At 57.6% G+C, this 11,370-nt stretch overlaps 1 protein-coding gene across 1 annotated transcript; it reads right to left on the reverse strand.

Annotated features, from left to right (window-relative positions):
• Positions 1-1,347: 1,347 nt before the first annotated feature.
• TNMD (tenomodulin) lies at positions 1,348-10,480 on the reverse strand. Its single transcript, XM_039722620.1, has 7 exons — positions 10,419-10,480; positions 9,836-9,961; positions 6,543-6,683; positions 5,648-5,749; positions 3,755-3,908; positions 2,359-2,531; positions 1,348-1,657 (listed from the first exon to the last, which is right to left on the reverse strand). Exons 1-7 carry the CDS (start codon positions 10,464-10,466, stop codon positions 1,448-1,450), a joined length of 954 nt encoding a protein of 317 aa, XP_039578554.1. The 5' UTR covers positions 10,467-10,480; the 3' UTR covers positions 1,348-1,447.
• Positions 10,481-11,370: the final 890 nt, after the last annotated feature.

Below are 11,370 nucleotides of genomic sequence, written 5' to 3' on the forward strand. Positions count from 1 at the left end.
AGGAGGTGGTGCCAGGTGGATGGGATGGTTCTGGCAGAGGCTGGCACAGGGAGCCCGGAGGTTTCCAAGCAGCTGCAGGAATATCAGCATGGGTTGTGGAGGCTTGTGCAAGCCTGCTCATCCCCACAGGCAGCAAAGCACTGCAGCCATCAGAGGGGGTGGATCTCACCTGGTTAAACAGCACTGATGGAAACACCTCACTTTAATTTGGAGAGATGTGCTGGGGGAGGTGCCAGGCAGACCTGGGACACCAGTGTCCTGGCAAAGGCGTTGTGTGCACCTTGGTCACCTGCCTGGACACTGAGCAGGGACAGGAGCATTGCTGCCTGGCCCCAGGGCTGGGTTCTTGCAGCAGCTGTGGCTGGGTGGGTGTCACACATCCCCCTGCTGTTTGCACCTCCCCTCTCTGTGGGATAAATGTCCCAAGGGGCTTGTCAGGAAGGCTGGTGTCCCCCAGGCTGGCTGGTGTCCCTTGGGATGCCATGGGGGAGCTCCCAGTGTTTTAACCACTCTGTCAGTGCAGCCATGAACAGGGAGAAGGGAGCTGCCCTGAGAACGTGCTCCCATCCCCGTGGGAGCTGCAGGGATGTGAGGGGGGCTGGCAGCCCTGGGGGTGCCACACCTGGCACCTGTCTGTGTTCCCTGCTCTGTGTGCACATTCCAGCCATGGCAGCGTGCCCCCCTGGTGACACTGAGGGCTTTGCCTGGTGCCACCTGCAGGGTGTCAGAGCTGCTCAGCAGCAGGTTCACTCCCTGGGATGGAGCCCGGGACCTGGCTTTGGCATGAGCCCAAGGGCCTGGCAGCAGGGTGCCCAGGGGGTTTTGGTGTGAGCCTTCAGCCCTGAGGCAGGCAGTGCTCAGGACTTCCCTCCTGCAGCTCAGGCTTTGCCCGTTTGTTGGTGACAGGGCCGGGGACAGCTGGGGCCCTCCACAGGAGGGACTCCCTGTGACTTTGGCTGCCCGGTTCCTCGGGGAGCTCCTTGTGCCAGCTCCCTGTGCCCGTGCTGCCACAGCTGCGGAGGGGATGGTGGCACCCTGAGCTGCCAGCAACCCCTGCAGCACCCAGGGCAGGCTGGGACAGGTGGCCAGGACACGCTGAGCAGCAGCAGGAGCCAGCGGGGCCCTCCACATGCCACCCCCGAGTCACGGGCGCTCCTGGAGTTAGATCTAGCCACGCAGCGAGATCACCCATGAAGCACCAGACTGGGACCGAAGCACGTTCCGTTCTCTTTGCAATCGCTCGTACGCGGCGTTTATTGCTCGCCCCTGCAGCTCAGCTCCTGCGCACCGCCGGGGGCCCGCAGGGGCGGGTGGCACCGGGAGGGGCGGGTGGCACCGGGAGGTGAGACCGGGAGGTGCCGCGGCCGGCGGCGGGGCAGACCGGCGGCTGGCAGTGCCCGCTGGCCGCGCTGCCCGTGTGCCAGCCGGCTCCTGGCAGCAGGCACGGCTACACCCTGCCCAGCATCCGCGCGATCCACCAGTTGCAGGGCATGATGACGCGGCAGATGACCCTGCCGCCCTGGTAGCAGTAGGGGTACGGGTGGTAGCCCAGCAGCGGCTCGCACACCCGCCGGCAGTAGCGGTGGGCACGGCGGCACTGGGCACAGCAGTAGCCTCGCTCGTCCCACAGAGGGTGGAACTCCAGCCCGTTCTCCGACTGCCGGGAGGAGACAAAGCCAGGGCACTGACGGGCAGTGTGGCTGGGGCACCGGGAGCGGGCACAGCACAGCCTGGGAGGGCACCCTGGGCACCCAGGAGTGGAGCAGGGCTGCCAGGGGCACGGAGACACCCCAAGGGCGTGCACAGGGCAGCCCAAGGAGCACAGCCGGGCATCCCAAGGAGCACAGCTGGGCATCCCACGGAGCACAGCCGGGCATCCCAAGGAGCACAGCTGGGGCAGCCCAAGGAGCACACTGGGGCAGCCCAAGGAGCACAGCTGGGCATCCCTGACCATGGCCAAGACAGCCCAGGATGGTGGCCAGGGCAGCCCAGGGTGGAATTCCTGCACTCATGAAGCCCATGGTGGGGTTCCCTCACTCACTCATGCAGCCCATGGTGGGTTCCCTCACTCCTGAAGCCTGTGGTGGGTTCCCTCACTCACTCAGGACACCCCGGGCTGGGTTCCCCCACTCAGGGCAGCCCATGGTGGGCTCCCTCACTCACTCACACACCCCAGGCTGGGTTCCCTCACTCACTCAGGACACCCCGGGCTGGGTTCCCTCACTCACTCACACACCCTGGGCTGGGTTCCCTCACTCCTGAAGCCTGTGGTGGGTTCCCTCACTCACTCACACACCCCAGGCTGGGTTCCCTCACTCGGGTGGGGCAGGGCAGCCCATGGTGGGCTCCCTCACTCACATAGTCGTTGACGGGCAGCTCCTCCTCGGTGAGCTGCCGTGCCCGGCGCCTGGGCCCCGCCTGTGTGTCCTGCTGCTGCTCCTGTTCACTCCCCCCCTCCAGCCAGCTCTGGCTGTCCACCACCAGCTCAGGGTCTTCTTCTTCTGCCCCTTCAAGGTTGGCCAGCTCAGGAGCTGCAGGGAGAGTCCAAATGCTGCTGTCAATAACCACGGAACAGGGGGACAAATGCAGCAGCAAGAATTAACGTCTCTACCAGAATTCGGTGCTGAGGCACACGAAAAGCCCACTGCAAACCAGTGCTCCATGGCCACCTGCTCTCAGCCAGCCTGGGCCAGGGCTGAGGGAGATGATGGCTCATTCCATGCCCATGGCTGGGTGCTGTTGGGGCTGCAAGGGGCTGTGGGTGTGCAGAAGCACGTCCTCCTGGTGGGCTCTGCTGCTGGGGGCTGGATTTGTAGAGCCCCATCAGAGGAACGTGACCTGGGGCAGATCACGCCCAGCTTCAGCTCTCTTAGCTTAGGAAAGAACCAGAGCAGCAATAATTTCCTTTGCTAGGAAGGTGCCAGACAGCCTTGGGACACTGCTGTCCTGGCAAAAGCCTTGCATGCACCTTGGTGACCCAGCTGGACTCACGGACCCAGGACGCTGCTGCAGGAGGGCCTGACAGCAGGGACAAGGAGGCAGAAAGGGGACAGCAGTGGGGACAGCAGCCTCCCTCTGCAGCAGGGAGCTGGGTGCCCCGCTGCCCTCCAGAGCACAGGGAGCTGGCCTGTGCCTGTGAGCGATGCCATGTGCCTCTGTGGCTGCAGAGCACAGGGAGCTGGCCTGTGCCTGTGTGCGATGCCATGTACCTCTGTGGCTGCAGAGCACAGGGAGCTGGCCCAGCAGGGGTTTTTAAACTGGCTCATTCGGCTGGAAGTGGGTTAGAGAGAGCGAGTAATTACACCAGCACATCTCAGAGGCCACAACCTCTGCGAGGGCTCTGTGGTGAGCAGCTGGAGGTGGCAACCCCGCCGTGTGATTTAGATGCAGATGTCTGCTCACACTCTGATGTTCATGTGGTGACGAGAATTCAGGCGTCCCAGTTTCCAGCAGCGCTGCTTTCTTTGCAGGTACAAGGGATTATATTTTTTTCCCCCTTGTTATGAGGAGGGTGGCCACTCTGCAAAGTGCAGGGCGGTGGGGAGCTGGCAGAAACAAGTGCTTTGTAGAGAGAATCTTCAGCCCCTGCTATTAGCTTGGCCATGATCTCCTGTGGTCACAGGTGCTCGTGACTGAGATGTACAAGGAGGCTGTGAAAGTGTGTTCCCACCATGTCACACAGGGGGACGTGGCAGGGGCACAGGTGTGTGGCAGGGCTGTCCCCAGTCAGAGGAGAGGAGATGGCTCCTTGTACCTGCTATTGGCGTGGGGTGGATCCAGAAGATGGTCACATTTTTGCAGATGTCAAAAATTTTGGAGGTCTTCAGGAATTCCTTGTTCTGAATGGGCTTTTCCCCAGGCACCCAGACCACAGACTGCTCAAAGTAGGTGGTGGTGATTTCTTGTCCCTGGAAGAAGAGCAAGGCATTACTCTGGTGTGGTGACACACCCTGCTCCCAGCACTGGCTGCTTCTCCTCCCCGTGGCTCAGAGGCACCTCTGCCTCCCAGAGAGCAGCTGGACTTCACCTGCCTTGGCCCTGGGGCTCACGGGATGCACACACAACACCCTGACAGCCCTCATCACCCTGCTCTCCTCTCTCAGTTCATCACCCAAGACCCTTTTCCTGCACAGTCCCCACTGTCTGGAAGAGCCTTCTGGAACCCCCTTAGTCATTCAAAACACAGCATTAAAACACCTCTGCTCTACTTTGCTCCCAGGATTTAATTCCTCTCTCCTTCTGCTACTGATTTTTTGATCGAACACTTTAATTTACTCCTCACAGAAATTCTTTGCACGGCTGTGTTCTGTAATTTATACCACATGTCTCTGCCGTTGCATTAGGCCATGGTGTGTTTTGGCAGGCACTTAGGGAGGGAGATATATAAAGATTATGGGATGGGTCTGCGCTGAGCTCTCTGCCAAGGCAACACTGTCTGTGTTGGTGGTGGTAGCCCATAGAGCAAGCTGGCAAAAAGCCTTTTTCTCTCCAGAAGGCATCTAGGGCTGTATATCTCTTTTATAGAGTTTTTCCTTACGGCTTTGGGAAGTCATAGGAAGGAGCCAACACAGCCTGACCCAGACTGGGTCATTTTTGGAGTCTGTGGTGGAAGCTGCAGGGTCAGGGAGGTGCTGCCTGCAGGACCTGGCAGCGTGCAGGCTCCAAGAAGACATGACTGGAGCTTAAATCTACATTTATCTCACTGGGTTTTACATTTCAGCTCTCTACCCGGGGCAATGTTCTGCTAAAGCCTGGGAAGTTATATCCCTTTTACGACGGTAGCTGAAAAGATCTATTAGCTTCTTAGGGCATAATCAAAGAATCGGTGTCTGGGAATTTGGGTCATGATTCAGGGAAGTGTTTCTGCCCACGCTTCATTTCAAACACGTGTCCTGCTGGCTTTTTATCTGCAGCAGCTTCCCTAGGGGGGACTCAATCTGCTAACACCCGTCCTCTTGCAAATGGGGAGGCAGGAAGGCTGTGCCACCACCAGGGACGGGGACAAGGGACAACTGCTGTCAGGGACTGAGCTGTCACCCCAGGCCACACTGCCAGGGAGGGGTTAAATCTGGAGCCCACACTTTTCTCCATGCAGCATGCAAGGGTGAGGCTCCTTGCAGCAGGATGCAGGAAGCAATCAGGCACATCAGTGGGATGAAGGTCCATGCAGGACAAGGAAGTGGCCCCAGCCTGGGGCTTCCCACCTCTCAGCTCTGCATGCCAAGAGTTTTCTCAATTTGCATTTCTTAAGTGTGGCCGCTCTTTTAAACCCCTTATTCCTGCCTCATTTTCATTGAAAACACGAGGCTCAAATATTGGAGAAAACAATTTGATTGACTTTTTGGTGCCTGCTAATCCTGAGCTGCCTTACGACCTTTCGACTACAACAGGATTATTGTTCTTGATCTCTGCTATTGTGCTGAGAGGCTTTTGTCTGTTGCTTTCTAATCCCGTCTCTTTTCACTTGTTTTCATAAGCAATCCTCTGAAATAAGATCAGTTTATGAAGCGATCACAACTCATTATTTCTTTATTGCACATCTCTGGGAAGGCTGGAGCAGATGGGAGGAATGGCAGCCCCTCTGCCAGGGAGAGGAGCAGCTTTCACAGGGCAGAGGGGCTGCCAGAACCCTGCTCTGTTCACCTACCTCAAGCTCAGGGATCTTGGCCTCTGTCGTCTCAGGCAGGACTTTAGTCTGAGTTTTGATGAAACATTTTTGAAGTCCCACAAAGAAGATGCCGGTTATTCCCTACAGGATCAAAGCAAACACCCAAAAAGCAGTCAGGGCAAAGAGTAGGATGAATAACGCATGGAGGCAGGGTACAGCTGGAGGAGGAAGGTTTACTCATATTTTTCCTGTTGCTATTTTTGTGCCAGTTCCGTTCAGCAGCGGTGCTAAGATGCACTAACAGGTTCTCATAAGGGATATTGCATTTTATGGTGTGGGAGAACTGGGATTTTTACAAATATTTTAAGGCAGGTAGTCATAAAATTTTACTCTGCTCCTCTTCTCCTGATAACTATCATGAGCTCTCATTATAATAAATAAAAATATGCAGAACAGCATCTGACCGTTATGGTTACATGAACGTTCAGCCCCCAGTTCCTGCTAGGTTATTAGCTCAAAATTTTGCCATATGTCACTGCACAGGGTATTTCCCTACAAATTTTAATTAGGTTTCATAGAGAGCCTTCTTCAGTGTCATGAGGTTTTAATGCTCTTCAGGCAGACAAATGCACTGGGCTCAGATAGACTGATGATCATTGCATTCCTTTGCAAGGGTAAATCCAATAACTAGCTCTGGCTTCTGAGATGTATTTCACTGGAGCTGAAGCACACCACTATGAAATACTGGTGGAAGCTTATGTAGGTAGCACATCTCCTTTCCTCTGAGAGCATCCCCAGCGTGGCTGGGTCTTGCTCTCCCTGATGCAGGAATAAATAGTCCTGGACTCACTCCAGGGACTCCACAGCGTCCTGCAGGATCCCATCAGTCCTGCTGCAGGACTGCAGGCTCTCAGGGACAAGCTGCCACACTCACGTTTTTGAAGTCATGGATCTCCAGGATCTCCTCACTGCCATTCCCGCTGCTGAAGGTCTCTGTCCTGGCCAGTGGGTCAATCTCCATCACAATCTTCTTCCTCTCACCGTTGCTGAAGAACGTGTGCTCCATGTCATAGACCTGGGAGGCCAAAGTCACACGGGGTCAGCTCAGCTCCCCGTGGTTTCACAGGCTGTCCGGTGGGCAGACAGGCTGTGCTGGGTGTGTGACCAACGCTGCTGGGACCCTGCCGTGGCTCTGGCTGCTCCCTCACAGCCCAGCTCTGAGCAGAATCACCAGGGCAGGACCAGGGGAGGCAGCTCCCAGGCAGGAGCCTGGGCTGGCAGAGAGGGCAGGCTGCAGCCAGGACGAGGGCAAGGTGTGTCAAACCTGGGAGAAGGTGCTCCTCACACCCCTGCAGCCAGGAGGATGGTAAGGTGTGTCAAACCTGGGAGAAGGTGCTCCTCACACACCTGCAGCAGGAGCTTGGCCCCAGCTCAGCCTTTGCTGGTGCTTTCTGTGGCATGAGCCTGGTTACACCCCAGGCTGGACTGAATTCCCGAACCCACAGGTGCTTCATTCTCCCTGCTCGTCTGCTTGTCGCACGCTGCATCCCTGGTTTGCTCCCTCACGGTGTCCCCAGCTCCCCTGCTCCACCGTGCCCTCCCCAGCTCACTCACTCCGTCTCTGTGCCTTCTGTTCCTCCTGAAAGGCACAGGTAAGAGCCTCCCTGTGCCTGGAGGAGATCAAGGGTTGCCTGCGGATCAAAGGCCTCCTCGCGGGCTGCTGCGGAGCCCCGGGGCGCTGGCAGCCGGCTTCCCGGCGGCGCTGGTGCCGGGAGCCGCCGGGAGCGGCCGCGCTCCGCCGCCCGCGGGGCTCGGTCCCTGCGGGTGCCTGACCCTCACAGGATGAGTACTGGCAGTGCTCTTTGAAGCACAAAAACGATCCTGCTGGCTCGGCGGAGAGCTGCCGGGCCCTGGGGAGCCTCGTTTGAACGGCGCTGTGTGGAAGTAAAGGGGTTCTGCAAATCCCCTCGAGTCCACCGGGCAGGGAGCAGAGATGGGGGCACGGGGATGGCAGAGCCCTGTTCATCCCACGGCATGGCCATGGGGCAGGAGCTGGCCCCACTGGAGAGGGGCAGGAGCTCTGCCCTTAGTGCCAGCCCAAACGCCCTTCCACAGTGCCCCGGCTCCTGCACATCCCTTCCCTCGGGGCTCAAAGCCTCTTAGCAGTGTTCCCAGCATGGGTATCCCCTGCTTGGCACCCAGCTGGGTGCAGGACTGCCTGTGCAGACGGGAACTGATGGGAACATTCACCCCTGCTGAAAGGTCAGAGGAGTGATGAGTGCCTTGGCATCCACGGACATCTCCTCTTGCTCTGCAGGAAGATTTTATAAAGATATACAGCTCTCCGTGGATTTTATGATATGGTAAAACTGTCTGAAGCCCAAAACGTGTGGAAGGCCGCTGGTTTGAGTGACAAAATGCACACAGTGCCATAAATCATTTCAAGGAGGGCAGGATCCTGGGTGGCACCTTACCTTCAAGTGCTCCTCCATTTACAGAGAATGACTTTGGCCAGCACAGCAGCCAGCTAACCCACTTGGGCTTTGCCAGCTCTGAGCTGCTCAGAGAGCTATGAGATGTTTTATAGGGCTGAAAATGACACTTGCTGGTGAACGGCTGAAATATGTCCCTCTGAAGGCTGTGATGAGCCCCTCGTTAGCTGAATCATCAGCTGTGCTGGCTGGAGGAGGCTGCTGTGCAGAGGGCAGAGCCGTGTCCAAGGCCACCCCTCAGAGCAACAACTCTTCTTTCAAGTTTTTTTCCACTCTCCAGTTCATGAAGGAAGCTTGAAGGGTTTCATGTTCTTTAAAGAGTTGAGTTCCCCTTGGCTGGTATTTTTGAGCGTTACCAGCTTCCAGCCTGTTTGTCCTGAGGGCTCCTGGCCCAGCTGGAGGAGCCCCAGGGGCAGGGCAGCACTGGGCTCTGGGCTGTCTGTGTGCAGCCCTGCTGCAGGAGCAGCTCTGCTTTCTGGTGACCTCACACGCTGCTTGCCTGCCCATCAGGAGCTGCGGGGTGCTCATGGACTCCATCCTCCACCCGTGAGGACCCCAAGGGCCGGGGCTCTGGATGTCCTTTCTGAGGCTGAGGCATTGTCCCTGCTTGGAGAAAACCGCCCCTCCAGGGGTTAACAGCCTCTTCCCCTCACGGCTGGCATGACCCCTGTTTTTCTAGGAACAGTAGAGACTTTATAATGGTCTTGGCAGGATTCTGGAGGAACATATGGCTTTTATTGTTTTTCCTTTTATTTCAGGGGGTATTTAATTCTATTTGCTGATAAGAAGATAAAGTTTCCAGCAAGCAGGGTGCTTCCTCTGCCCAGCAGGAGGGCGGCCTGGCCAGGCTGGAGCAGCTCCAGGACAGTGCAGGGAGCAGACTGGAGATGCCAGCGTGGGAAAGAGGCTGCCTTGGCTGTGCACAGGAATTTTGGAGATGTTCTTAAGAGCCAGCAGAACCCACTGGTGATGGGGTGCAAAGCGGGGCCTCCTGGATGAGCATGGAAATTCAAAGGAAAGCAGGATGAGGGGCAGCAGGCAGGCTGTGGGTTTCAAGGTTAAATGATTCACTTGGGGTGGGGATAAAAAGGGTTCTGGCAGCACTGTGAGGATGCTGCAGCGGGCAGAGATGGTGGGGAGGCACAGCCCTGCTGCCACCCCGACACGCTCAGCACTCACAGCAGTGTCTGGCTGCGGCTGGGAATAAAGGAGCCCAATCCAGTTAGCAGGAGCTCCTCCAGAAGCTAATCCGTCTCACCGTCCCTCACATTGCAGACACATTAAAGTAAGAAATATAATCCATGACAATCAATCACCACTGCGTCCTGGCTTTCTCTCCTCTTTATGCGGTGGCATAATGACTTTTCCACCGGTTTCTGGCAAGATAATTGAAATGAAATGGAAAATATTTTCTTACTTGTCATAAAATTTGCTGCCGGTGAAATAAGAGAAACTTTAACTCTTCATGGCGTAGCTCCCATCCCCTGTAATTGTCAACTGGGGAAAGAACGCGGTGACAGGGGAAAAAACCAGCCTGCATGAAGTAAAAGCTAGTTATGAATAATACAAAGATTTCTAAAAGTCCCATGAATACCTGTGGTCTGAGAAAATGCATTTTGTGAAGTTGCCTGCGTTTTGGAGAGCTGTTAAAAGTTTCAGCGAGTCAAGGGGAGGGGGACAGCTCCGTCTGGGGAAGCAGCGCTCTGAAATGCCGGATCAAAGAGTTTTTACTTACTTTTCTGGGCGCTGGGTTCCAGAGGTACTTGACACCAAAAAATATCAGAATAAGGGCAAGGAGCAGCAGGCTGAAGAGCAGTCCGCAGAGCTGGTACCTGGGGCAGCCCTTCTTGCGCGGCTCTGCCTGTTGAACGAGAAGGCAGCGCTGGCCGGGCGTGCCGGGGCTCGGCGGGAGGAGGGCACGCGGGGACCGCAGGGACACTGCGGGCACCCAGGGGTGCCGGGACATGCAGGGACACTGCGGGCACCCAGGGGTGCACGGAGAGCAGGGACACTGCTGGCACCCAGGGGTGCCGGGACATGCAGGGACACTGCTGGCACCCAGGGGTGCACGGAGCGCAGGGACACTGCGGGCACCCAGGGGTGCCGGGACATGCAGGGACCGCAGGGACACTGCTGGCACCCAGGGGCGCACGGAGAGCAGGGACACTCCTGGCACCCAGAGGTGCACGGAGAGCAGGAACACTCCTGGCACCCAGAGGTGCACGGAGAGCAGGGACACTCCCGGCACCCAGGGGTGCACGGAGCGCAGGGACACTCCCGGCACCCAGGGGTGCCGGGGCAAGGCAAGGTGAACTCACGTCCAGAAAGCGGCAGTGCTCCGGGCTGCGCCCCGCCGTCCCTCCCATGTCTCCGCCGTGTGCGCGGAGCCAGCCCGCTCCGAGGAGGAGTCACGGAGCCTCCGGCTGCACACGCGGTGGGAAGGCTCGGCCACGGCCACCCCCACGGGGGCACAGCCAGCTGTCCCCAGCGCTGCTGTCCCCCGCGCTGCCGGCTGTCACACACGGCCGGGGTCACGCTTCTCTGATCTCTGCTTCTGCCCCATGCTTCGGCCCATGTGCCAGGCTGGAGGTGCCCAGAGTGCCCGTGCCCCATGAGCCTGGGCACAGGGACACTGCTGTCCTGTCCTTGAGTGTGTGGGAACAGCCCGGCAGCTGCCAGCGGGGTCCCGGCATGGCAGGGGACACGGCATGGCAGGGACACGGCATGGCAGGGAACACGTGTGTGCACACAGGTGTGTGTGCCATGTGCACAGGTGTGTGTGCCACGTGCACAGGTGAGCAGGCTGTGCACGGCCATGCAGTGTGCCCACGTGTGCAGCCCGTGTGTGGGGTGAGCCCTCAGCTCTCCCTCTCGTGCACAGCCTTACCCCAAAGTCAGCCCAGCCAGGAATTTCCTGACTAATTTTTTTCTTTCTTTTTTTCTAGGTTCAAAAATTTCCATTGGTTGAAATCGTAGCATTTCTTCATGGAAATGAACCCATCTTAAGAAAGGATGGCATGGCAGGGGACACGTGTGTGCCCACAGGTGTGTGTGCCACGTGCACAGGTGTGTGTGCCACGTGCACAGGTGAGCAGGCTGTGCACGGCCATGCAGTGTGCCCACGTGTGCAGCCCGTGTGTGGGGTGAGCCCTCAGCTCTCCCTCTCGTGCACAGCCTTACCCCAAAGTCAGCCCAGCCAGGAATTTCCTGACTAATTTTTTTCTTTCTTTTTTTCTAGGTTCAAAAATTTCCATTGGTTGAAATCGTAGC

The sequence above is a fragment of the Passer montanus genome, unplaced genomic scaffold, assembly GCF_014805655.1.
Source record: "Passer montanus isolate IOZ18808 unplaced genomic scaffold, ASM1480565v1 scaffold49, whole genome shotgun sequence".
NCBI lineage: Eukaryota > Metazoa > Chordata > Aves > Passeriformes > Passeridae > Passer > Passer montanus.